This window comes from Theropithecus gelada, chromosome 2 (assembly GCF_003255815.1).
Source record: "Theropithecus gelada isolate Dixy chromosome 2, Tgel_1.0, whole genome shotgun sequence".
Taxonomy (NCBI): Eukaryota; Metazoa; Chordata; class Mammalia; order Primates; family Cercopithecidae; genus Theropithecus; species Theropithecus gelada.
This window is the reverse complement of record NC_037669.1, coordinates 183,484,607-183,512,125: the sequence shown is the minus strand read 5'-3', so window position 1 is coordinate 183,512,125 and position 27,519 is coordinate 183,484,607. Positions and strand designations below refer to the sequence as shown.

At 43.1% G+C, this 27,519-nt stretch overlaps 1 protein-coding gene across 4 annotated transcripts in view; it reads right to left on the bottom strand.

Annotated features, from left to right (window-relative positions):
• Nucleotides 1-27,519, bottom strand: part of ST6GAL1 (ST6 beta-galactoside alpha-2,6-sialyltransferase 1) — a 144,867-nt gene that overhangs the window by 27,959 nt on the left and 89,389 nt on the right. The window contains exons 3-5 of one of the 4 annotated variants that reach the window (XM_025375267.1): nucleotides 6,171-6,302; nucleotides 3,125-3,174; nucleotides 1,780-2,436 (exon numbers count right to left, since the gene is read on the bottom strand). In XM_025375267.1, coding sequence (XP_025231052.1) covers nucleotides 1,780-2,386 — 607 coding nt within the window. In that variant the 5' untranslated portion in view covers nucleotides 2,387-2,436; nucleotides 3,125-3,174; nucleotides 6,171-6,302. Of the gene's footprint in view, nucleotides 1-1,211; nucleotides 1,349-1,779; nucleotides 2,437-3,124; nucleotides 3,175-6,170; nucleotides 6,303-23,838; nucleotides 23,986-27,519 lie in introns of those variants that run through there. The other 3 variants (XM_025375269.1, XM_025375266.1, XM_025375270.1) reach the window with 3 other exon arrangements.

The window sequence follows — 27,519 nt, the reverse complement described above, 5'->3', positions numbered from 1 at the left end:
CTGCAGTCTATAGAAAAATATTATTTTTATTATTAATGTTTATTTAAACCACTCTAAACCTTTAAGGAGTGCATAAAATTAAAGCTGTAGTTCCAGTTCACAGAGGTATCAGGCCCTGTCTCAAACTTCAGTATAATTTCAGCCAGGCACGCAATGTTAACTTTGACATGAAGAACAAGGATCAGCTAATACCTAGGATATCCCAAACATAAGCAGCAAAAATGGAGAAGAAAGAAAGAAACTTCGCTCCATTATGGATGAACAAAAACCAATCACATTTAGTTTCTTGAAAACGAAGTCCAAGAAAAAACAAAAGTACAGAAGCAAAAGTTGAGGTGGGGCTGGCCAGCAGGGCAGCTGCCTATTTGGGGAGGTAGAAACTGTGATCTCACCATTTATTTCTACTTTGGAGAATCCAATTTGGGCCTACTTTTCTTCTTTGAGAGCCTGTTCTGGGTTTCAGACCATTTTTCCTGGCAATCCAATGAAGGAAATAAAAAAGGAGACGTATGACCTCACCTGCTCCAGTACCTCCAGGCTGACAGGGGAGCACAGCTTCCTGTGCTTTGCTTTCTTTAGCTGATTCATTTCAAATAATGGAAAACACATTCAGCATAAGAGAAATAAGGCTCTCTGTTACACAGGTTTACAAATATAGAGAGACTTTCTATCTTGATTCACTACAAAGGGTTTCAAGAAAAGCAAATTAATATATTGTGACCAGTGACTCTGAAACCTTTTTGGGTCACAGATCCCTTAGAGAATAAACTGCAATCTACAAGCTCCCTTCCTGGAAAAATGCACAGACACACATACACATATACATACACATACCTACACATGTACATATACATACGCATATACATACATACACATACATGTACATACACATATACATACATATACCTATACATACACGTACATATAGATACACATATACATACATATACATACATACACGTGTACATATACATACATATACATGCACATACATGTACATGTACATACACATATACATATATATACATACACATGTACATATACATATACATACACACACTCACACACACACACACATTATACACACCTAATCCACAGATATTTTTACGTGCAATCGCAGGGATTTATGACCCTCTGAAGTTGGTCCATAGCCCCCAGTTAAGACTTGCTGACCCAATTAAATCTTTTCAAAGAGAAAAGCTGAAAATCACCCAGGTTGTTGAGGCCAATAGAGTCCTCCATTAATCAGGTAAAACAACAGAATTTCAGAACTTGGAAATGATGTAGAGATCTATGCTTCAAGTCTTTTCAAAGGTCAATTGTAGGCTTTTGATTATTGGTAGCAGCGGAACTCTCTTTTCAGATGAAATCTTCTGCACAATTCCAATATTTAAAACAGAACAAAATAAAACTATTCTGTTCCCAACACAAAGAAGCAATAAATGTTCAAGGTGGTAGATATTCTAATTACCTTGATTGGATCATTACACATTGAGTACATGTATCAAAATATCCCCATAAATATATATAATGATTATATATCAACTAAAAATATTAGGAAATAATAATGAAACTCTTCAAATTGATAAAGATGCTGGGGGCCTAGAGTGCCATCTATTCAACTCCCTCTGTGTCACTTGTGACTCTGAAAAAAACACTGCCCTGGGCCCACTCCACCGGTCCACTGAGCCACACTTGGGCCACTTGTCTCCCATACCATCAATATGCCCAGCCAGTCCCAATAAGCACTGCCATTCACAGAACAAGCCCAGAACATACCGATTTCTCTGCCTAGCTGGGAGGACTTCAGAGATCCCGCTGACGACACAACAGCACACCTGCCCCAAGGCCCAGCCTTGGTCCTAATATTGTCCTTGGGCAGATAACCCTCCCATTCAGAGGTATTGAAGGGAAAATCTGTGGCCTCTACCATGGATACATTCACGTGGTCCCGGAGGTGGCAGCGCAGGGCCTCTGCACTGAACTTGATGCCTGGTCCTGGCCCCTTGTAGGACACTTTGTACTTGTTCATGCTTAGGTAATTCTTCCAGATCTTTTGCAACCTAGGGATAAGGTTTTTGGAAGAGCTGTCCTTGTTCCACACCTGGAAGAAGGCCTCTGGCTTGGCCTTGGGTATGTCTCTGAGACTGCCGAGGGCCTGGCGGCCCCTGTGGGGGTCCTGGGTGCTGCTTGAGGATACAGACTGGGAATCAGACCCCATGGCCAATTTCCCCAGACTCTTCAACACCTGGAATTCCTTGGTTTGCAATTTAAAGGAATCATAGTAACTCCCTTTCTTCTTTTCCTTCCACACACAGATGACTGCAAACAGAAGAAAGATCAGGACACAGCAGCTGAACTTCTTCTTCAAGTTGGTGTGAATCATAATGAAGATGTGTTCAGGGAAGCCACTTTGTTCTGAGCAGGAAAACAAGCCTAAAAAAAGTGAGACAAAGAAAACACAAATGATGTGAAGAAAAACCCAATGTGGCATGAGGTGGAGCGATGGACTGATCAATAGATTTCAAGTGAGGTGACTTGAATTCCAGCCCTGGTCTACCTCCTAGCCACCTCTGCAGCCTGTTAAGTAATTCTTGACAAAAGTCAGCCTCAATTTGGACTTTGAATGTGGACAGTAGTCCCTCGGACACTCCCCTCTTCCTCTTGAGCCATGAACACTTTATTATATGTCCTCCTATCATTACTTTTTCTATGCTGAACCTTAGTTTCTGATTGCCTTTGTCTACCTCCCTGACTGCACTCTGAGTTTCTTGAAGTCAGAAACCACATCTTGCAAATCATTCGGTTCCTAGGGCCTTTCAACATGTGTTAAATGAAGCCATGCAGCTTGGAAAAACAAAAACAAAAAAACAGAATACAAAAGAGCAGGCTGACTGTTTTACATCACCAAACCTAAACTTTCTAAAATAGTAAGTGGCCAACACACCTTCAAAATAGCCAGAAAAAGACTTCTCGTTATAGATGATGCCATAGACTTATGATGCATCTCTCTAAGGGCTGCGATGTTGGACTCCTGCATGAGAAGATCAGGGGTTATCTGCACCACATAGTTTCGTGCAGTACCCTGCAAGAAGAGCACTACGGAGACAGGAAGCTGACTCACCTCATGATAGAGGCTAGGAAATCTAGGTAAGATAGCAGACATGCAGCCAACTAAGGAAATGGAAACAAAAATTCATTAAGCATGCTAGATGTTACTTCACTTAACTTCGCCATAACCAGGGCCACCATGAGACACAACTCTGGGGGCACCAAGCATAGCATAATCTAATATGAAGGGCATCTCCTAACCTAAAGGTGTTATCATCTCCATTTTATGGATTAGCAACCTGAGGCTCTGAAAAGTCAAGGGAAGTGTCCAAGCTCACAGAGCTGAGGAAATGGTTGCACTGAGGTTCAAATCCAAATGGACTTGATTCCATAACCCATGACCTTTCCACTACAACATGCACAGAACTGCAAAAAGCTCTGGAAAATAGATTTCATTGAGCAAATAGAGCCTGAATTGTCCTCTTTATTTCTAGGGAAACACCTACTTTGTTTTCTCAGAATTTATTGTGTAACTGAATGGAAACTGGAAGTACTTTGAACTCAAATAATGTCTGTATCTTTTGGAAAACATTACATTCTTTCCCCATTCACTGGGTTTATTTACAATAGTGAATCAAAGCAATCACCTCCGGGGTTTTGCTAACCCACTAGGGATCTGAGGTCTCTTCCCATGGATCCTGCTTCTGTGGATATCAGGAAAAGGTAGTAGTAGTACTGGACTGGGTGTTCACAAAACCTGGGTTCTTATCCCCATTCTTGGTGACCTTGGACGGTCACTTAATATTTCTGCTCCTGAGTTTTTTAGAATAATTCTCTCTGCCCTATGTGATTTGCAAAGTGTCGGGAGCACAAAACAAGAGGATGGTATTCATTGGATTTGAACAAGGTAAGCAAAAAAGCACAGGAGGTATTCTGAACAGAGACAGCAGCAGCTCAGCCTGGGGACCATGTGGAGGTGATGGGGGATAGTGAAGACGGTGGTGTGAAGCCGCAGCCATAACTCAGCAGCCCCAAGCTCCAGGCTCTTCCCTGGGAATTCCTTCATGAACTGACATCCAGCTCATTCCTGGAATCCACTGGCAGTACCAACCAAAGCAGTGCTTCCACCATCCCAGACCTCAGGAACCAGTGGCTCTGGGAATGATGGGTTCCTATCTTGGACTGCTGAAGTTGTGGAAATGATTAAATGCGCACAGCGGAAGAAGAATTCAGATATAAGATCATGAAGTGGAGGGTGGAAGCTTGTATTACCAGAAACTAAGGAATTCAATTTCCACAGATACCCAACACAGGTAATCACATGACCATATGACAGCTGAAGAAAAACCAGAGAAAAGAAGGCAAGTAGCATTTAAGGAGGGCCTACTACATGGTAGTCACTTTCCTTGCAATATCTCATTGAACCTTTACCACAATACTATGATAGAGTTATTGACAACCCTATTTTAGGAAATGAAAAAACTGAGGCTTAGCAAGGTTCTAGGGTCTCTCCAACGTCAACAGCAAATCAGTTCTAGAACCAGAATTCCAGCCCAGGTCTATCTGACTCTAAAAGTTCATCATCTTTCCACCCAAGGACATGCATCTGTGATAAGGGGCAGTGAAAGTCAGTGTGATCAAGTCGGACTCAAGGTCACTAGAGAGGCAACTTGATCTGTCAGACAGTGGCAGACAAGCCTGCCATCCCTGCTGTGCACTGTGTTATCACTCAGGGGGACTTTCCGTATTAAGGTTTCCATATTAGTAAGGTTTTACAGACTTACTATAGGCAGCAGATTTTATGAGCTCCATTTATAGCTGAGTATTGTGAGGTTTGGAAACACAAGTAACTTTCAAAGTTGCATGAGTGATTTGGAAATAGTGGACTTGGAACTTGACTTTGACATGTCTGAATGAAACAACATGGCAGGAAGGGCCTGATTCACTGTCACAGGACTGGAGGCTCAGGGAGCGGCTGCCCAGTACCTACTCTCCAAGGTGTGGTTTCCCAGGAAAGAAGAGTTCCTCCAAATAGCTGGGTCCAACGACAGTCTTGCAACCATCAGATGGCCTCAGCCTTCACAGCCTGTGCCCTGTCATGGCCTCAGGGCACTCATCTGAAATCCCACATCAGGGCTCTTGTGGTCCCTTGACACCACCCTTGGTTGAGGCTCCAAGTCCACCAGGTAGCTAGAGTTTCTGGTCACAGGCACTTATAACTGCAAGACCCTCTCTCATCTCTCAAGTTGTTTGAAGAAGGCAGAGTCTGAAGAAGCTTTCACTAAATGGTGCAACTGAGGGAAAAGAGTAGCAAACTTTTCTCTATAAATGTTTTGGAAAAACAGACCAAGCTTTGAATTTTCCAATCACACCAGACTGTGTTCTTAAGCATCCAGGTGTCTGCACTGACTGCACCCTTCTCCTTGTCCATGTGCTTCCCAGCTCTGACAGCATCACCTTTCTGTTTCTGAAGGTCAGTGGAGGTCACCTCCCCCTCCACACTAGCCTTGTTCCCCTTTGCTGCCAGCCAGTGCTCTGTAATGCTTGCTTTACATGCCTGACTTTGCTGCTAAAGGAAAACTCCTCCCGGCATCCTTTCTGAAACCCTAGTACCCAGCACAGTGCCTGCGCCAGAGCGGATACTCAAAGAAAGATTCCTGAACTGATGCAATTTTATAAGAGAGTCTTTACAATCATCATGAGGCTCCTAGAGGAAGAAGACAGCAACTTGCATTACCACCTTCAAAGAACCGGCCAACACTGAACCAGCAGAAATCAATGCTCAAAGCAAGGAAATCCTGTCCCGACCCACCCATCACGACATACTCAACACCAGTTGCATTTGTGGCACGTAGTAGGAACTCAGAACGGTTGACTGAAATACAGAATAACTTAAATCTTATAGTTAATAGAAATGCACAAGCCATTTCTCTATACCCCACAACCAAACCCAAATTGAATCAGCAGTTAAAGAGGACTAAAAAATGTATACAAAAAGAAAACAGCAAAGCTGTAGCCAGATACTGAGATCCTGAGATTCCCTGTCAGCACATCTGCCACACCAGCTTTTACTCAGGAATGGACCCCTTTGCTAGCCCATTCCTCTGTGTGTTCCTTACCTGCTTCTGGTTAATCCCCCAGGGGCTGCAGGCCCTTCAGGTCCTCAGGAATTAGCACTATTCTCCATGGGAGGGAAGATTTATTGGGTCTGGAGGCCAAGGCCCATTTTTCTCAGGATGATCAAAACTCATCTGCAAAGGCAAAAAACAAGAGAGAGAAAGAGAGAAGGTGAGCGCTGTTTTCCAGCAGAGGCGGGGTTAAACATTAACAAGATGGAAAGGTGCCTCTGCAGAGCTAGGCTAGGTCTCAGCCCCGGAAACCTCCAGGGCTCAGGAAAAAAAAAGAGAGAAAAGCATATTGAAGGTGCAATGCTCTAGATCTGTGCACAGCACAGATAGCCTAGAAATAGACTTGACACCGGCTGGGTGCGGTGGCTCACGCCTGTAATCCCAGCACTTTGGGAGGCTGAAGCGGGCGGATCAGGATCATGAGGACAGGAGATCGAGACCATCTTGGCTAACACGGTGAAACCCCATCTCTATTAAAATACAAAAAAAAACTGGCCAGGCATGATGGCGCCTACCTGTAGTCCCTGTAGTCCCAGCTACAAGGGAGGCTGAAGCAGGAGAATTGCTTGAACCCGGGAGGTGGAGGTTGCAGTGAGCCGAGATCATGCCACTGCACTCCAGCCTGAGTGACAGAGAGAGACTCTGTCTCAAAAGAAAGAAAAAAAAAATGAAAGAAACAGACTTGACACCAGATAAGAATGGGCTAGAAAGCTAAAGCAGCCACCATGGACCAACCTGGGAAGAACAGATTGTTTAATCGCTGGTTTGGAGATAAATAGGGAGCAATTAGGTCCATCCTGAAATAAACTTCAGACAGATTTTCAAAAAATTATTTATTTTCAAAGAATATTTAATAATATATGAAAGTTCAGTCAGTATAATTGTACCTGAAAAAATAGGCTATAAAACTGTAAATACTATCCAAATTCAGAAAAAAAAAAAAAAAAAAAAAACACATTTAAAAAAATGTGAAAAAGTACTAGAAAAAAGTACACCCAGAATGGTAAGAATAATAGATGTTTTCATTTTTTATCATTTGACATATATTCCAAAATTTCTAAAATGTACATTCATTATTCTTTGACTTTGAAAAAATGTACAAAAGTATAAAAATATAACTTTAGAAAGCTAAAAATAAGCCAGGCATGCGTGCCTGTAGTCCCAGGTATTCAGGAGGCTGAGGAGGGAGGATCATTTGAGCCCAGAAGTTAGAGGCTGCAGTGAGCTATGAGTGCCACTGCACTCCAGCCTAGGTGACAGAGTGAGACCCTGTCTCTAAACAAACCAACAAAAAACAGCTAAAAATATAATTATATACTTGTCAGCTCTTTCTTCTTTTGATGCAATGTAGGAAAACAGCAAAGGAAAAGTTTAATATATTCAGTTGCAAGAAAATTTCAACATCTATACAATGAAAAATACTGTAACTACAATAAAAAGGAAAAGTCAAAATATAAAAAGGATTAATGTAGTAAAAGTTTCCCAAAATAAAGAGGTAATCAATGTGAACAGACATATCACAAAACAAAAAGCACAGTTAACAAGCATATAAAGTTACGGTTAATCTTGAGAGAAACCCAAGAGGGGCAACTAGAATACTAAAAAACTAGTTTATAGAATTTACATTAGTCAGCAGTTTTCTACATAATACTCGTTGCTGGACAGATTATAATTAAACTGATATACATTCAAAGGATCATATAAATTAATTTAACCTTTCTAGAATGTATTCAGGCCATAGAATTAACAGCTCCTGGCTATGGACCACGTACTGTACTTCTAAGAAGCAAGAGTGAATAAATAAATAATTCAAAAGTAAAAAAGATTATACACTTCAGTTTCCCCACATGTAAAATGATTCTCTACATTACATAGTTGTGATGACAGTTGAAAGAGGATTAATGAGATAAAGAATGAGTTCTATAAAGCAATAGGCATACAAAGAAGAAAAGGTTTTTTTTTTTAATAATTTTAACTTTTATGTTAGATTCAGGGGGTACATACGCAGGCTTGTTACCTGGGTATACTGCACAATGCTGAGGCTTGGGGTATGACTGATCCTGCCATGCAATTACTGAATAATTAGTTTTTAAACTCTTTCCCCTGTCTCCCCCGTCTTGTAGTGCCCAGTGTTTATTATTGCCATCTTTATGTCTATCAGTATTCATTGTTTAGCTCCCACTTATAAATGAGAACATATGGTATTTGGTTTTCTGTTCCTGCATTATTAATTTGCTTAGGATAATGGCTTCCAGTTGCATCCATGTTGCTGCAAAGGGCATGGCTCTGTTCTTTTTCATGGCTGTGTAGTATTCCATGGTGTATATGTACCACATTTTCTTTATCCAATCCACCACTGTTGGGCACCTAGGGTGATTTCATTCTTTGCTATTCTGAATAGTGCTGCAATAAACACACAAGTGCATGTCTCTTTTTGGTAGAAACATTTATTTCCTTTTGGATATATACCCAGCAATGTGATTGCTGAGTTAAATGGTAGTTCTGTTTTTAAGTTTTCTGAGAAATCTCCAAACTGCTTTTCATGGTGGCTGAACTAATTTACATTCTCAACAACAGTGTGTAGATGTTCCCCTTTCCCTGCAGCTTCCCTAGCATCTGGTGATTTTTGACTTAATAATAGCCTTTCTGACTGATGTGAGATGGTATCTCACTGTGCTTCTGATTTGCATTTCTCTAATAATTAGTGATACTGAGCATTTTTCTTTTTTTTTTTTTTTTTTTTTTTTTTTTTGTGAGACGGAGTCTCGCTCTGTCGCCCAGGCTGGAGTGCAGTGGCCGGATCTCAGCTCACTGCAAGTTCCGCCTCCCGGGTTCCCGCCATTCTCCTGCCTCAGCCTCCCGAGTAGCTGGGACTACAGGCGCCCACAACCGCGCCCGGCTAATTTTTTTGTATTTTTAGTAGAGACGAGGTTTCACCGTGGTCTCGATCTCCTGACCTTGTGATCCGCCCGCCTCGGCCTCCCAAAGTGCTGGGATTACAGGCGTGAGCCACCGCGCCCGGCCGATACTGAGCATTTTTCATATTTGTTGGCAGCTTATATGCATCTTTTGAGAATTGTCTGTTCATGTCTTTTGCTCACTTTTTAATGTTGTTATTTGTTTTTTTGCTTGTTCAATTGTTTACGTTTCTTATAGAGATTCTGGATATTAGACCTTTGTTGGATTCATAGCTTGCAAATATTTTCTTCCATTCTGTAGGCTGTCTGTTTATTCTGTTGATAGTTTCTTTTGCTGCACAAAAGCTCTTCAGTTTAATTACTTCCCACTTGTCAATTTTTGTTTCTGTTGCAGTTGCTTTTAAGTACTTAGTCATAAATCCTTTCCCAAGGTTGATGTCCAGAATGGTGTTTCCTAGGTTTTCTTCTAGGATTCTTATAGTTTGAGGTCTCACATTTAAATCTTTAATTGATCTTAAGTTAATTTTTGTATATGGTATAAGGAAGGGATCTAGTTTCATTCTTCTGCATACAGCTAGCCAGTTATTCCAGCGTCATTTATTGAATAGGGTGTTCTTTCCCCATTGCTTATTTTTGTTGACTGTGTTAAAGATCAGATGATTATAGGTATGTGGCTTTATTTCTAGGTTCACTATTCTGTTCCATTCGTCTATGTGTCTGTTTTTGTACCAGTACCATGCTGTTTTGGTTACTGCAGCCTTACAGTGTGGTTCTAAGTCAGGTACTGGAATACTTCTGAGTTTGTTCTTTTTGCTTACAATTGCTTTAGCTATTTGTACTCTTTTTCGGTTCCACATGAATTTTAGGATAGTTTTTTTCTAGTTCTGTGAAAAATGACATCGGTAGCTTGGTAGGAACAGTGTTGAATCTACAGATTGCTTAGGGCAGTGTGGCTGTTTTAATGATATTGATTCTTTCACTCCATGAACACGAAATGTTTTTCCATTAGTTTGTGTCATCTATAACTTCTTCCAGCAGAGTTTCGTAGTTCTCCTTGGAGGGATATTTCACTTCTTTGATTAGATGTATTCCTAGGTATTTAAAATTTTGTTGCAACTATTATAAATGGGATTGTGTTGTTGATTTGACTCTCAGCTTGAAAATTACTGGTTATGGAAATGCCACGAATTTTTATACACTGGTTTTTTATCCTGAAGCTTTGCTGAAGTCGTTTATTAGTTCCAGAAGCCTTTTGGCAGTGTCTTTACAGTTTTCTAGGTATAGAATCCTATTGTCAGCAAGGAGAGACAGTTTGTGTTCTTTTCCTGTTTGGATGTCTTTTACTTCTTTCTCTTGTTTGATTGCTCTGGACAGCACTTCCAATACGATGCCGAATAGAAGTGGTGAGAGTGGGCATCCCTCGTTTCAGTTCTCAGGGAGAATGTTTCCAGGTTTTACCCATTCAGTATGATATTGACTGTAGGTGTGTTATAGATGATTCTTATTATTTTGAGGTATGTGCCTTTGATGCCTAGTTTCTTGAAGGCTCTTATAATGAAGGGATTTTGAATTTTATCAAAATCTTTTTCTGCATCTATTGAGATGATCATATGGCTTTTGTTTTTAATTCTGTTTATGAGGTGAATCACATTTATTAATGTGTCTAGGTAAAACCAACCTTCCATCCCAGGAATGAAGCCTACTTGATCACAGTGAGATAACTTTTTGATGTCCTGCTGGATTCGGTTTGCTAGTATTTTGTTGAGGATTTTCACATCTATTTTCATCAGGGATATGGGCCTGTGGTTTTCTTTTTTTACTGTGTCTTTGCCAGGTTTTGGTATCAGGGTAATGCTGGCTTCATAGAATGAGTTAGAAAGGGATCTGTCTGGCCGGGCGCGGTGGCTCACGCCTGTAATCCCAGCACTTTGGGAGGCCGAGGCGGGCGGATCACGAGGTCAGGAGATCGAGACCATCCTGGCTAACATGGTGAAACCCCGTCTCTACTAAAAATGCAAAAAATTAGCCGGGCGAGGCGGCGGGCGCCTGTAGTCCCAGCTACTCGGGAGGCTGAGGCAGGAGAATGGCGTGAACCCGGGAGGTGGAGCTTGCAGTGAGCCGAGATCGCGCCACTGCACTCCAGCCTGGGCGACTAAGCGAGACTCTGTCTCAAAAAAAAAAAAAAAAAGAAAAAAAAAAGAAAGGGATCTGTCTGCCTCACTTTTTTGGAATAGTTTCAGGAGGACTGGTACTAGCTCTTTTTTGTACGTCTGATAGAATTTGGCTATGAATTTATCTGGTCCAGGGCTTTTTTTGATTGGTAAGTTTTTTATTACTGACTCAATTTCAGAACTTGATATTGGTATGTTCAGGTTTCAATTTCTTCTTGATTCAATCTTGAAAGATTGTGAGTTTCCAGGAATGTGTCCATTTCTTCTAGATTTTCTACTTTGTGTGAAGAGAGGTATTAATGATAGTCTCCAAAGATCTTTCATATTTCTGTGGGATTAGTTGTAATGTCGTATTTGTCATTTCTGATTGTGATCATTTGTATCTTCTCTCTTTTCTTCTTTGTTAATCTAGCTAATAGTTTACCAAACTTGTTTATCCTTTCAAAGAACCAACTTTTGGTTTTGTTGATTCTTTGTATGAATTTTTGAGTCTCAATTTTGTTCAGTTTTGCTCTGATTTTAGTTATTTTTTTCTTTTTCTGCCAGCTTTGGGGTAAATATTTTTTCCAGTTCCTCTGTGTGCAATATTAGGTTGTTAATTTGAGATCTTTCTAACTTTTTGAAGTTAGTGTTAAGCACTATAAACTTTCCTAATAACACTGCCAAAAATAAAAATTTTTAATGTCAAACTTATTTATCAAGGGGCAAATCTGTTAACAACTAAGCATCTAGCAATAAGGAAATGAGAAAACCACAGTATAGCCACCTGAAATAATTTATACAATTGTGTATGAATTTATATAGTAATAGGGAAGAAAACATTTAAAATCTTATAATGAAAAAAGCAAAACAGAAAATGTTATCTGTGTACTCAGATGGTGACTAAAAGGTATGTATGTCCAACTGTCTAGAAAAAATGTAAATGGTTAAGACTTGAATACCATTGACGGGTAAACTGATGAAAGATAGTTCTCATCAGTTTGACTTCCTTTGTTATTCCTTTGTTATTTTCTTCTTTGTTTTTGAGATGTTTTGTTTTGTTTTGTTTTCCTTTGTTTTATTTTCTTCTTTGTTTTTTCTTCTTTGTTTTTGAGATGGAGTCTCTCACTGCAAGCTCCGCTCCCCAGGTTCACGCGATTCTCCTGCCTCAGCCTCCCCAGTAGCTGGGTAATATAGGCACCCGCCACCACACCCAGCTAATTTTTGTTTTTAGTAGAGACAGGGTTTCACCATGTTGGCCAGGCTGGTCTTGAACTCCTGACCTCAGGTGTTCCACCCACCTCGGCCTCCCAAAGTGCTAGGATTATAGGCATGAGCCCCCATGCCTGGCCAACTTCCTTTATTATTTTTATTATGTTACTTGAATAATTAAGGCAAAACTGTTGGGGGCAATACTAAAAATACACTTGACCTTGTGTATCAACTTGCTGCACAATATTAACCTGGCTTCAAGGCCTGTCCTAGGAGATCTAGCATTAACAGAACTAAGAGGAAGCCATATGGACATACTTGACTTCACCCCATGAACCAAGAGAAAATCCTCTGTTGAAGGCTAGGAGTTCAAGTTGGGAGAACCCCAGCTCTTCATGACCAGGAGGCAGGCAGGCAGGCAAGCCCTAGGTATGACTACCAGGGAAAAAGTGAGAGGTGCCACTCTGCCCTGCGTCAAAACATTTGGGGCTCTCCTCATCAACTCAAAGAACGGTTTTCTGGGCAGCAACCTTGGAAGAGTCAGAAAATTTCTCTGATAGTTATCCCTCTGACATTTTCATGGCATGAATTCCTTTGTGGCATGAGTGTTTGTAATTATGTAGGCATTCATTTAGTATTTGATTAGTCTGTCTCCTTCCACTAAAAATTTAAGCTTCAGAAACAGGAATCTTGTCAACCTTCTTCTCTATTCTTTCCAGGGAGTATCTCTAGACACTAGATGAATGTCTGGCACGTAATAAGCTCTCAGTATGCATTTGTTGAATGAATAAATGGGTGACGGGTTGACAGCTCTTACTCCCAGCATCACTTATGGAAGAGGCTCTTTCTTAGCCCCATGTAGAAAACACCATGGGCAGTCACCAGACTTTTGGATGACACCTCCTGCCTGTGAATGCTGGTTTGCTGCCATCCTCCAGCAGGCAGGCAGGACATGAAACTTTTCGTTTGATACAGCCCACAGACATCAGAAAAGTGCATCAACCCCAGCTCTTCCTCCCTCACATCAACTGCATCTGCTCAAAACACCTTGCCCTCTAAGAAGATAAAAATCACTCTCCACTTTAGATTCTCAAAAATCAACCAATTGAAACAAAAGTGGTGCAACTTATCTAGGTTTATCATAGGTGACGGGGGCTTTCCAAAATTAGTCCCTGCTGCGGATGAGATAGCAGCACTACGGATCTTTAACCAGCTGTAGAAGTGATAACAGAACCCTCAACAATCTGGGTGAGAAACTTTAGCAATCCTGGCAATAACAACTACCATTTATTTAGCACTAGCTATGTGCCAAGCACTGACTATAGCTTAGGGATGAACAATACAAGCTTTGGAATCAGATTTATCAAGACAAGAGCCCAAACTGCCTTTCACCAGATACCTGACTTTGAGCAAGTTACTCAACCCCTTAAGACTCAAGATTTAAGACATCTTTATCTGTAAAATAGAAATAGTAATAACAAGAAGTCCTACCTCACAGTGTGACTTACAGAATCAAGTAAGTTAATCCACTTGGCCGGGTACTGTGGCTCATGCCTGTAATCCCAGCACTTTGGGAGGCCGAGGCAGGTGGATGACTAGAGGTCAGGAGTTCGTGACCAGCCTGGCCAACATGGTGAAACTCCGTCTCTACTAAAAATACAAAATTAGCTAGGTGTGGTGGTGGGTACCTGTAATCTTAGCTACTCAGGAGGCTGATGTAGGAGAATCACTTGAACCCGGGAGGTGGAGGTTGCAGTGAGCCGAGATCGCACCATTGCACTGCAGCCTGGGCGACAGAGCGAGACTCCGTCTCAAAAACAAAGATAATCCACTCAAAGGGATTACAACAGCCACCGTCCCTTCCTCTGTGGATACCATTACTACCCCCATTTTTACAAAGAGGGAAACTGAGACAGGGAAGATAAGTAATTTGCCCAAATTAAGTGGAATGGCACTCTAAATGTCGGAGACTCTTTCATGCCTTTGCAGCTCTGCACAAGAAGTTCTTCAGCTTAGTGTCGTTTCCCATGCTGTTCCCATGGGGCTGTTTCCACTCAGCTTCCAACACCAGCTTAACTGCTCCTTGACTCTCAAGCCTTCCTTGGCCTCACAGAGATGATCAGCCTCACTCCATGGTGCCTATTCTTCCCCTCATCAAACTATGTGACATTTATCTGTTTGCGGATCTGTCCTAACCAGATTGAGAGCTCCTGGATCACAGCTAGGAAATGCTCAGTCATGTTTGAATGCAAGAATGAAGCTAGCTCCTGACACCATCCCCCCCCCCGCTGTCCACTGCCTTCAATTGCTAAAGTCACTCCCTCCCACCCACCTACCCATCACCTTCAGTTGCCAGAATCTCCTTGACGGCACCATCATAGCAAATGTTCATTTTGCCTGTTGGATACACTGAATGACAGGGAATTTACTACCGCTCCAGACCACACACAACTGTGCGAGCAGCTCTGCCTCTTAGAAATATCTTAAAGTTAAGGAAAATCAACTTCCTTGTAAAAATAAATCCCGTGTTGCAGCTGGGCACGGTGACTCACACCTGTAATCCCAGCACTTTGGGAGGCCGAGGCGGACAGATCACTTGAGGTTAGAAGTTCAAGATGAGCCTGGCCAACATGGTGAAACCCCATCTTCCCTAAAAATACAAAAATTAGCTGGGTGTGGTGGTGGGTGCCTGTAATCCCAGCTACTTGGGAGGCTGAGGCAGAAGGATTGCTTGAACCCGGGAGGCGGAGGTTGCAGTGAGCTGAGATTGTGCCACTGCAATCCAGCCTGGGCAACAGAGCAAGACTATCTCAAAAATAAAATAAAAAATGAATAACTATAAAGCCAGCGTTTTAAGCTCTACTCACTGGAGCCACATAGACTCAGATGGAGAACCTCTAACACTTGTTGAGCACATGCTGTTCGTCAGCCTCAAAGTGAAGAGCATCACGTGCATCAACACATGTCATCCTCACAGAGACCCTGTGCAGACACCACTACCTATGACCCCACTTACTGGCTGCAGCCATCTTCTCCCCAACCCAAAATACTGTGCTTCATTGCCTGAATATTTCAGCTCCAACACTGTTTCTATCATAACTCCTCATGATATTAATACCCATCTATAGGATGTTCTAGTCCTCTGGCCTCACAGTCCTTTGATCTCCTCTACCCCAGTGACTGTGACCACGGCCACTCACTCCCAGAGTTGTATCTCTGATCTTGTTATTTCCCAAAAATACCTTTCATAATCCTGAGTTCAGGCATCCCATCTCCAACTACCACTCCTGTCTATGCAGCTTATTCCAACTAGTACCCCAACTCCAACAAGCTTCTGTGGTTAATCCTTCCATCTGTCACTGTCCCTCACTTTCCCCATATTCTTCCTTCCCTTCCTACACAGCTTAAATTCCATGGTCAAAATCATTATAATGAGTCCCTTGCCCTCTTTGATCACACATGACTGGCTAAAACCCAATCCCGGTTAAATCCAACCCTCTGTTTTGCTCCACACGGGCAAATATGCCACTGAGCATGGCTAGAGAAAATTGCACAACAATGCCTACTGATTTCGCTTCAAGTTTATGATCACTAACTGCCGGGAGGTCCTTAATGCTTCTCAGAAATCACATGCTACTTTTCCAGACAATTCATCTGGCACTCACCCACTACCTGACTTCCTCCTTTCAATCTCACTGTCCTGTGATGAATTTGCTACTTGTTCATGGAGAAAACAAAAGCTGCCAGATTAGAAGTTCCTCAAACCCCCTAACAGAGCCCCCTTTATCTGCATTTATGCATTTATGTCCATATGCCTCATCACTATCGATGAACTGGCTATGTCCAACACTTACAATAACCAACACTTGTCCACTAGATCCTACACATTATTGTTTACTTAAGAAAGTTGTTCTAGAAAACCTCCCCCCTTTTTTTTATTGATAAGTATCCCTCTGTCAAAGATTAGTCCCATCAACATATAGACACACTGCTGCTCTTAAAAAGCAAAATCAAAACACCTCTCATGTGTCAAGCAGCCACCACCTGATCCTGATCAGCCCTTTAGCATCATTAACAGTGAGACGTCTAGACAGTGTGTGCCTTTTGATGTGACGTGATATGAAGCACCTATGAAAAATTCTTTTTTTTTTTTTTAAGAGACAAGGTCTTGCTTTGTCACCCAGGCTGGAGTACACTGGCTCAATCTCCATTCACCGCAATCTCTGCCTCCCAGGTTCAAGCTACTCTCCTGCCTCAGCCTCCCGAGTAGCTGGGATCACAGGCACGCACCACCATGCTCTGCTAACCACCTATGAAAAATTCTTGCCCAAAATGTTTAATCTGTATATTATCAAGCCTTCATACACAATTCCAGTTTTTAGGAAATACAGAAGAAAGAAGAACAAGTTAAATAACACCATAGGCAAATTATCAGACAAATCCAGAAGGTAAGACTTCCTATGGGATAACTGAACTGGTTTCATCAACAGGTAAATGGGATAAAAAACAAACGGCGGCTGACTCTCTTTTCGGACTCAGCCCGCCTGCACCCAGGTGAAATAAACAGCCATGTTGCTCACACAAAGCCTGTTTGGTGGTCTCTTCACACGGACGCGCATGACATTTTGGTGCCGTGACTCGGATCGGGGGACCTCCCTTGGGAGATCAATCCCCTGTCCTCCTGCTCTTTGTTCCATGAGAAAGATCCACCTACGACCTCCCGTCCTCAGATCCACCAGCCCAAGGATCATCTCACCAATTTTAAATCGAGTATATGCCCAGATGGCCTGAAGTAACTGAAGAATCACAAAAGAAGTGAAAATGCCCTGCCCCGCCTTAACCGATGACATTCCACCAGAAAAGAAGTGAAAATGGCCGACCCTTGTCTTAAGTGATGACATTACCTTGTGAAAGTCCTTTTCCTGGCTCATCCTGACTCCAAAAGTTCCCCCACTGAGCACCTTGTGACCCCCACTCCTGCCCACCAGAGAACAACCCCCTTTGACTGTCATTTTCCTTTACCTACCCAAATCCTATAAAACAGCTCCACCCTTATCTCCCTTCACTGACTCTCTTTTCGGACTCAGCCCACCTGCACCCAGGTGAAATAGCCATGATGCTCACACACACACACACACACACACACACACACAAATGGCTTCACAGATATAATAATATATAATATGTATACCTTGTCTGAATCTTGGTTTGATTCACCTTGGGGACAAATGGGGATATCTGAACATAGATTGGTTGTCATATGATATTAAGAAATTATTGTTAATTTTGTTAGGTATATAAAAGTATTGTGGTTATATAAAGAAAAAGTCCTGTGCATGTGAAGTAGTAAGAGATGAAATCTACTTTAAAAATCTACTTTAAAATACTCCAGCCAAAAAATAGATTCAGCAAATATAAAAAAAATGCAATGTCATTTTTTGGATGTATTCAAATTAAGCTACGTAACAAGACTGATTTTCAAACTCCTTTCTTCTTAGACAATGATATAGTCTGGGAGTGGGGAGACTTAAAGAGCTTGAAGAAAAAAGTCACGATAGACAATTGTTTCTGTTCTACTCAAGGAATTAACTAAAAGATACACGACTTTACAGAAGTCACATATTGAGTCATTCATTGCAGAGTTCTAAATAAACTCCCTTTTGCTGCCCTGACCCTAAATCTCTTGACCTCATTGCTCTTCTTTAAAATGCCTTATTTCTCTTTTCTTTACAGTGAAACTCCTTGAAAGACTTGTCTTTCTAGGAGACTAGGCTTGTTTGCAATAGCCATCTTCCCACTCTCACTTGAACCCACTCCAATCAGGCCTCCCCTATCTCCATGAACCTGATCTTGTCAGTCACAAGGACCTCCACGATCTCCACATTGCTAACCAAATGGTCAATGCTCAGTCTTCATCTTATTCAGCTCATCAGCAGTCCGTCACTTCCTCTTCCTTAATGCATATTCTTCACCTAGCTTCCAAAACCTACACTTCTCCTGGTTTTCCTCCACCTTACCAGTAATGCCTTACTGGTCTCGTTGCTGGCTCCTCCTCTTCTGCCCCACCTTATGCATAGAAATGCCCTAGGTCTGCCCTTTTTCTACCTACACTCACTCTCTACTACTTGTGAGCATCTTGTGGTCAGCTCTACAGCTACCCAGCCTCCTACAGTTTGCACTCAATACCTGTTTGTTGAAGTGCGCTGAGTCCGGAAAGTAGGTTCTGTCAGTGAGCTTCTACAGAAAGGAAGCCTTTGAACTTTTTTTTTTTTTTTTGAGAAAAAAAGGGGGAGGCAAGAAAGGGGGCTGGAATAAAACACTGCACTCCCTTCACTATTTACCCTCTTATCTATTATCTGTAGAGAGGAGGCAACATTGCAGAACACAATGATTCTCAGACTTAGAGCATATCCAAATCATTAAAATCACTCGTTAAAATGCGGGGTCCTGAATTCTGTCTCAATCATTCTGATCCAAGTAGTCTGGGAGGTTGGGGGAATATTGGGGGGAAGTTGGAAATCTGCTTTAATAAGCACCCCAGGTAATTAATTCTCAGGCAAGTGGTGAGAAACAGGTAGCTGAGAATAGTGCTGCTGAAAGCGAGATCTGCAGAGAAGTGCTAGGCTGAGAAGGCTTTTCAAGATGCAAGATGAGTTAAGTACAGAAATGGAGTGTAAGTGACTTTTACAGTAATTTTAAAGAGTAATTTTATGCCTGTTATCAATACTTTTTTTTTTAAATGGGGCTTGTATTTCAAATGTCCTTTTTCTCATTTCATGATTCTGGAATCCATTCTTATTTATTTATTTATTTATTTATTTAGAGAAGGAGTCTCGCTCTGTCGCCCGGGCTAGGGTACAGTGGTGCGATCTCGGCTCACTGCAAGCTCCACCTCCGGGGTTCACGCCATTCTTCCACCTCAGCCTCCAGAGTAGCTGGGACTACAGGCACCCACCACCACACCTGGCTAATTTTTTTGTGTGTTTTTAGTAGAGACGGGGTTTCACCGTGTTAGCCAGGATGGTCTCGATCTCCTGACCTCGTGATCCACCTGCCTCGGCCTCCCAAAGTGCTGGGATTACAGGCGTGAGCCACCACGCCTAGCTCCATTTTTATCATATTTCACAAAACTACTGATGTGAGAGGAATTGGGAAAAAAAATTTGGTTCTTCACCACCAATAGTTTGAGAAGCCTTGGCTTTGGAGAAATAGTTCACTCAAGCTCTAGTCTCAAAAACCTAGATTGAAATCCTGGCTTTTGCACTGTGAGTTATCTTAGGCCAGTTAGTCAATTTCTGTGAACCTTGTGTCTTCATCTGAAGGATAACAATACTTAAAAGGTTGCCTCGGCAGGGCTGTGCTGACAATTTAATGATAGCTTTTTATCACTTTATTCTAGCTAATAATGAATGAGCTTTTACTATGTGCTAAGTAATTTACAGGCAGTAAAGGTCCTGTAATTTGGTGAAGCTCATTTAACTCCTGCAGCAAGAACAGTGCCCAAGGCAAGGACTGCTATCACCATGCGCTTCACAGAGTCCCCAGAGGAGCCTTCCCAGGCTGTCCGGCTCCAACACCCCAGCTCCTACCCAGAGCTCTATCAAGTGGGAACCAACATGGATCAAAACATTAACCATTTGTCGTAACATTTCTGACAAGTCACTATTTTGCTCAAAAGCGCAGCAAAGGTCAGAAGCGCGATATGCAACAAGAAACCGACTTGTAGCTGGTGAATCTGAGAAGAGAGTGAAAGAAAGGAAGCCATGAGGGGTGCACAGTGCCTGAGAGGCTGTGACTGTTTGCAAGTATTTACCTGAGGACAGGCCCACCTGCCTGTGGGGATGGGGAGATCCTGCCCAGAGCAAAGACCTGAAGATAAAGGGCTTTCACTCCTGTCAAGGGTCAGAGATTCCCAGCCAGGCAGCACTGATAATGAAGTCCTCAGAACATTTCCCTGAGTACATTTCCCCAGAGGTTTTCTAAGAGCCTGGAGATCAGAACTTTGTTGGGGAGGTGTTGTGTCCCCACCATGAGGTCAGGCTGCGGTCCCTGACCAGAGCCAACCACTCGGAACTGATTAGGAGAGCTCCGAACTCCAGACTGACGCAGCCATGGCAAAGGGAAATCATGAGCCATTTGCTACTGTCTTCAACCTTGCACCCCACGCACAGACAGACAGACAGACATGTATTCGTAGAAATATTTGCCTTCCTATTTGACAGGTACCTGGCAAAAAGTAGGCCTTTCGTGCCCCATGAATTCCCTTTCTGTATAATGCCCACTCCCCACTACATGCCCCAGCCCCAGTAGGCATCTCCCACATGCTTACCACGCAATCTGCACTCCGCTTGGTAAATCAGCGTTAAGCAGAGGAGAGCGCAGGAAGGGCCTATACAGAGGGTGGAAAAAACACTTCACCCCTCCCCAGCAACACAGCCACCCACTCTTTCCTCCACACCCCTACACTACACCACAGCCCCGTGCTACAGAGAGGCAGAGAGAAAAAAAGTGGGCCCGTCACCTCCTCAGAAAGAGGAACTGTCTCACCTCCTAATCTTTACTACACTGCTTTGTTTTTTCCTGGAGTAATTTAAAGCAAATGCCAGACTTTGTATCAGTTTCCTGCTACCAGCTCTTCCCAACTGCAGATCCAACAAAAAATTAAGCCTTAATGTCCTAAGACCTCCACTGTATGCAATGCATTAACTAACTCCCATGGCATCCAGAATTACCTACGTACCACCCCTGGGAGAATTGAGAATGTAGACCCTGAGATTCTCTTCACTATGAAACACACACAGACACACACACACACAGATACATAAACACACACACGCACCAGGTTCTGCCAGAGAATATATGAATATAAATAATAATTCAATATGACCACAATGCCATTATCACCTAATATCCAATCCACTTTTAAATTTTTACCAGTTCTCTCAATACTGTCTTTTACATTAACCTGCTCAAAAGAGGATCCAAACAAGGACGGGGCATTTTGTTCGGATGATGTGCCGTTTTCAATTCTCTCTTATCTTAGAAAAGTTCCTCACTCCCTTACTTCTTCTTTTCCATGGCAAATATTTATTGAGAAAATGAAGTCATTTCTCCTGTGGAGTGGCTTATGTTCTGAGCCCGGCTCACGGCTTCCTCAGGGTGTTGTTTAATGTTCTCCTCTCTGCTCCGTGTTTCCTTAAACTGAGTGTTAGATTCCAAGGCTTGTTGAGATTTGGTGGTTTCAAATTCAATGGTTCTCCCAGGTTTTTTTTTTTTAATATATATACACATATACTCTCTCTATATATATATATACACACACACACACACGTATGTATGTATAGATATGTGTGTATATAGAGAGTATATGTGTGTATATATGTATATATGTAAAACATATATGTATATGTGTGTATATATATAGAGAGAGAGTGTGTGTGTGTGTATATATATAAAAAACATATAGGCTGGGTGTGGTGGCTCATGCCTGTAATCCCAGCACTTTGGGAGGCTGAAGCGGGCAGATCATGAGGTCAGGAGATCGAGACCATCCTAGTTGACACAGTGAAACCCCGTCTCTATTAAAAATACAAAAAATTAGCTGGGTATGGCGGCGTGCGCTCATAGTCCCAGCTACTCAGGAGGCTGAGGCAGGAGAATCACTTGAACCCAGGAGGCAGAGGTTGCAGTGAGCTGAGATCACACCGCTGTACTCCAGCCCAAGCGACAGAGCAAGATTCTGTCTCAAAAAAACAAACAAGCAAAACATGTGTATATATCTATATCTCTATATATATCCAAAAGGATCTAAGTCCTGGTAGTCTAAGGGAGTTGGAGGTGAGGAAATGAACAGGGAAGATTGAGTTCCTCTACTTCGCGGGGGCCCCAGGGCCTGTGAGAAAACTTACACCAATACTCATACGATAGGTTCATTCATTCAGCAAATGCTGATCGCCTACTGCGAACCAGACTGTCACACAGCAGTAGAGAAACCAGCTAGAAATCCCTAACGCCTCCAGCACTCACCTTACAGTGAGGATAAATAAAGAGTCAAACAACGTAAATCCCTGGTGCTTTGCAAGGAGATAACTGATATGCAGACAATTAGAGTAGGGAAGAGAGATAGGGAAAGCTTGGGGTGGGTGAGGTGGAGATTTAAATCAGATGATCAGAGGAAGCCTCACTGAGAAGAAGACATTTGACAAGGGTTGGAAGGAGGTGTAAACCAAAAATAAAATCCTAAGCCCCTCACCAACCAACTGAATGGATTCCTATTTGGCCACGGGCACCCCGGAGAAACCGGAAAAAATGAATTCCCAGCCATGACCAAAAGGAGGTTACACCCTCATCATACCCCTCCCTTTTGGGGTTTAGGCACAAGTGACCAGCATTAAGGTAAAACAGAGATTATAAGACTGACAAAACAGACGCTTTGTGGCAATAAGATACCAAACTATACACAATACCTAAGGCCATGAAAGGCAAAGATTAAGTCATACCCTACAAACAATACAGTCTCATTAAATGGGTTTTTAAATGAACCCAGTAAAATGTAGCTTACTTTCCAGCCTGACTCTGGTATCACATGACAGCAGACTCTGAAGGAAATTAAAATACTTTACCCCAAAATACATTTCTTTAACATATTTGGAAAAGGCTGCCAGACGGCCCTTCGGACTGCAAAGCCATCTTTGGTGGGGGAAACAGGCATCTCCAGAGAATCGTTATTAATGCCTCTTCCCTTGCTAGGCTTTTCCCAGATCTAGGAGAGATTAACTGACAGTCAGACACTTAAAGGTCTGAGAAGAGACAATCACTATCTATTCACCCTGAGGGCTGCTATCTATGAGGCTCCAACCCCTCAACCAAGGACCTTGGCCCCCACAACCTCCTTATCTTACTCAGGTATTCCTTCCTACTGACTTCAAGTCACTAGACAATAACTTAACTCTCTCAGCTACTGTTAGCTAAGGAATCCCTAAAACACACTTAAGACTTGTAAGGCCCCTCAGCCCTCTCCTAACCCTCAACCCCCCAAGTCCCTGTGCAGGGAAAACTCTCTCTAGCCATCTTTCCTCTGCTCTCACACCACAATCAACACAGAAGTCGACTTATGTGACCATATGTGTGGGGGGCCCCCCAGCACCAAGCAGCGACACCAGCCTGGTGTCCGCTAATTCAGTTCCGACACTATCTACCTGGAAATAGTGTCAGATCCCACAGACTGAGGGCTTAGTGTCCAAGGCATCCCCCCTCCACCAGTCACAAGTCCACGCCTCCAGAACTTCTGACCAACCAGCTTCCATTGGGGTTCCCCTCTCAGTGGCTTCAATTAATTTGCTGGAGAGGCTCACAGAACTCAGGGGAACACCTACTTACATTTACTGGTTTATTATAAAGGATGCTGCAGAGGATACAGATGCAGAGATGTGTAGAGCAAGGTGTGGGAGAAGGGATGCAGAGCTACTACGCCCTTCCTGGTTGTGCGACCCTCCAGGAACCTCCTCCTGTTAAGCTATCAGAAAGCTCACTGAACCCTGTCCTCTTGGGTTTTTATAGAAGCTTCTTGACGTCAGCATTCCTTCCCCCAGGGGAGGGCATAGGGTAGGAACCTCTCATGGGAAGGTCTTTTTTTTTTTTTTTTTGAGACAGAGTCTCGCTCTGCTGCCCAAGTTTCAGTGCAGTGGCACCATCTCGATTCACAGCAACCTCTGCCTCCTGGGTTCAAGCAATTCTTCCTGCCTCAGCCTCCCCAGTAGCTGGGATTACAGGCGTGCGCCATCACACCCGGCTAATTTTTCTATTTTTAGTAGAGATGGGGTTTCACCATGTTGGTCAGGCTGGTCTCGAACTCCTGACTTCAGGTGACCCACTCACGTCGGCCTCCCAAAGTGCTGGGATTACAGGCGTGAGCCACCATGCCTGGCCTCATGGGAGGGTCGTAAGGCCCACAGTCAGGCCAAAAAACATTAGAATCCTGCCTTGGGGCAGGTGAAAGGACAGCAGGAGAGAGATTGTTTCTTAAGGCCTGCCCCTGAAGTCTAAAAAGCCCAACATTCTAGCAAGACTGTAGTAAGGGCTATGGGGGTATGTGCCAGGAACCATGTATGAAAACCAATACATAGGCAGGGCACGGTGGCTCACGCCTGTAATCCCAGCACTCTGGGAGGCCTGAGGCCAACATGCTGAAACCCCATCTCTACTAAAAATACAAAAATTAGCTAGGTGTGGTGGCATGCAGCTGTAATCCAGCTACTCAGAAGGCTGAGGCAGGAGACTCACTTGAACCTGGAGGCGGAGGCTGCAGTGAGCAGAGATCACGCCATTGCACTCCAGCCTGGGTTACAGAGCGAGACTCCATCTCAAAAAAAAAAAAAAAAAGAAGAAAAAAGAAACATATATCATATCCTAACACCACACCCCCTCCCCCACTTTGAGATGTCTCACATTTTTTGGGCAGAACTAACAGTTACCTTCCATGTACTGATTTCCATCTTTGCCTGTAATGCCTGTCTCCCTAAAATGTATAAAACCACACTGGGGCCCGACTGCCTCAGGACCACTTACTCAAGCCTTCTTGGGTTTGTGGTTTTTCTCAGCTACAGTACCTCATATTGCCTCAGGATAAACTTCTTTAAAATATTTTACAGAATTTGGTTTTTCTCTTCACAGAGATGAGGGAGGCAACCATGCAGATATCTGAGAAAAGAGGGTTGCAGGTAGAGGGAACAGCAAAATACCTATAGAGGGGCAGCCAGATGACGTGGCGCCTTACAGAGGTGTAGGGATTTGGGCTTTCATCTGATTAAGACGTTGCTGATATATGTTTGAAAGGCATCACCGGGGCCGGGCGCGGTGGCTCAAGCCTGTAATCCCAGCACTTTGGGCGGCCGAGACGGGCGGATCACGAGGTCAGGAGATCGAGACCATCCTGGCTAACACGGTGAAACCCCGTCTCTACTAAAAAATACAAAAAACTAGCCGGGCGAGGTGGCGGGCGCCTGTAGTCCCAGCTACTCGGGAGGCTGAGGCAGAAGAATGGCGTGAACCCGGGAGGCGGAGCTTGCAGTGAGCTGAGATCCGGCCACTGCACTCCAGCCTGGACGACAGCGGGAGACTCCTTGTCAAAAAAAAAAAAAAAGAAAGGCATCACCGGATGCTGCCCTCAGAATCAACTGTGATAAGCAGCAGGTCCCAAAAGTCAAAAAGAAGACCTTTGCAACTATCCAGGTGAGAATGGCCCAGGGCCCCATGGCCTGAGCTCTTACTGGGTGCTAACATCTTATAGATGTTACCAAATTTAAGCCTTAGCACCACCCTGTGGGGTGGAGTATTAACAATCCTTTTGTAAATAAAGAAATTGAAACTCAGAGAGTTTAAGTCATTTGCTCAAAATGTCACTGTAAATGGTCAAATGAGGATGTGGCCAGATTATTATTATTATTTTTTTTTTTTTTTTTGAGACAGAGTCTCGCTCTGTTGCCAGGCTGGAGTGCAGTAGCGTGATCTCAGCTCACGGCAACCTCCACCACCTGGGTTCAAGCAATTCTTTGCCTCAGCCTTCCGAGTAGCTGGGATTACAGGTGCCCACCACCATGCCCGGCTAATTTTTGTATTTTTAGTAGAGACGGGGTTTCACAATCTTGGCCAGGCTGGTCTTGAATTCCTGACCTTGTGATCCACCTGCCTCAGCCTCTCAAAGTGCTGGGATTACAGGCGTGAGCCACCACACCTGGCTGCCCAGATTATTCTGACAAACTGGTCATGCTCTTCATCCTATGTCCCTCTACTCAGGTCCTTCCAAGGGCCACTGCGAGCCTCTCTGCTTTATCACTTCAACTACAGTTGCTAATCACTGTATTGGCCTTCTGGTGACACCTATTTACTCTGCCCTGATCTTCATCTCCTTAATCTTCAGTGAGCAAACCTCACCCTCATCTGGACCTTAGAACCCAAACTTTCTGTTCTTAGACTTAGAGTGCTTGACACCCTGTTGCCCCCAGAAGGTACCTGCACTAGCCACAGTGCCTCCGAGAGGGGCTCCATGTGTCCTGGCCACCAGAAACCCTCTCCCATGAAGGACTCCCATTTCTCTAAGAGCTTGGATTCTTCATGTGTGCCACCTGAGCTGCCACTTAATGCTCTGACCCCTCTTTCTCTTTCCTCACATCAGGGAGAGCTGGCTGCGCCGCCCAAAGTTTGCTCCTTCTGCTATATAGAGTTAGTGCTGTAAATTACTGCCCAGAGAGGGATTGCATTTTACACATACAAACACACACAGCATATAGATGGGATCATTTTACTAGTTATTGGTAAAGAAATGTGAGTACAAATAACATGTATCACTTCTGGGCCACGATGGTTGACGTGAGTTTATTTGCTCTAGCAGCTAACATTACCCTACAGAGCTACTCAGTGGAGACTTCCTGAATATTTATTTCTATGGTCTACAACCATCATTAGCATATTCAGCTATAGATTTTTCATATCTCCTCATCCCAACATTTCACAATCCCAGTGAAATAACAGAAGCACACCCTAATTTAAGCAAAGCCAAGAGCTCCTAAATTCTTCCACATCAAATCATATCCTCTTGTATTTTGTTTCCCCCGACATGATTCCAAGAATTTGAAAGACGTTGTCAACTAACTTTAATTTAAAATTTGAGTTCTTATTTGTTATCAAATGAACAAAGATACTGTTGCCAATCAGAGGTTCTGAACAGCATGAGATTGCCACAACTACCACAGTCGGTTGATGAAAGTTTAGCATAAAACAAAGAAACTTGATTTTCTTGGTTGTGCAGGTTTGCTGTGGTGAACATGCTTCTCCCATCCAGCTTTTCGAGATATTCAGTGTCTGGTGGATCTCTGGAGACCCTGGACAAAGGACTCTGGTTTGTGGAGCTTACTCCAATACAATTATAATTTTGTGATTACAGCCATAGACACAATTCTTGCTTAGCATACCCCCTGTGATGGCTAATGAATGTCAACTTGATTGGACTGAAGGATGCAAAGTACTGATCCTGGGTGTGTCTGTGAGGGTGTCGCCAAAGCA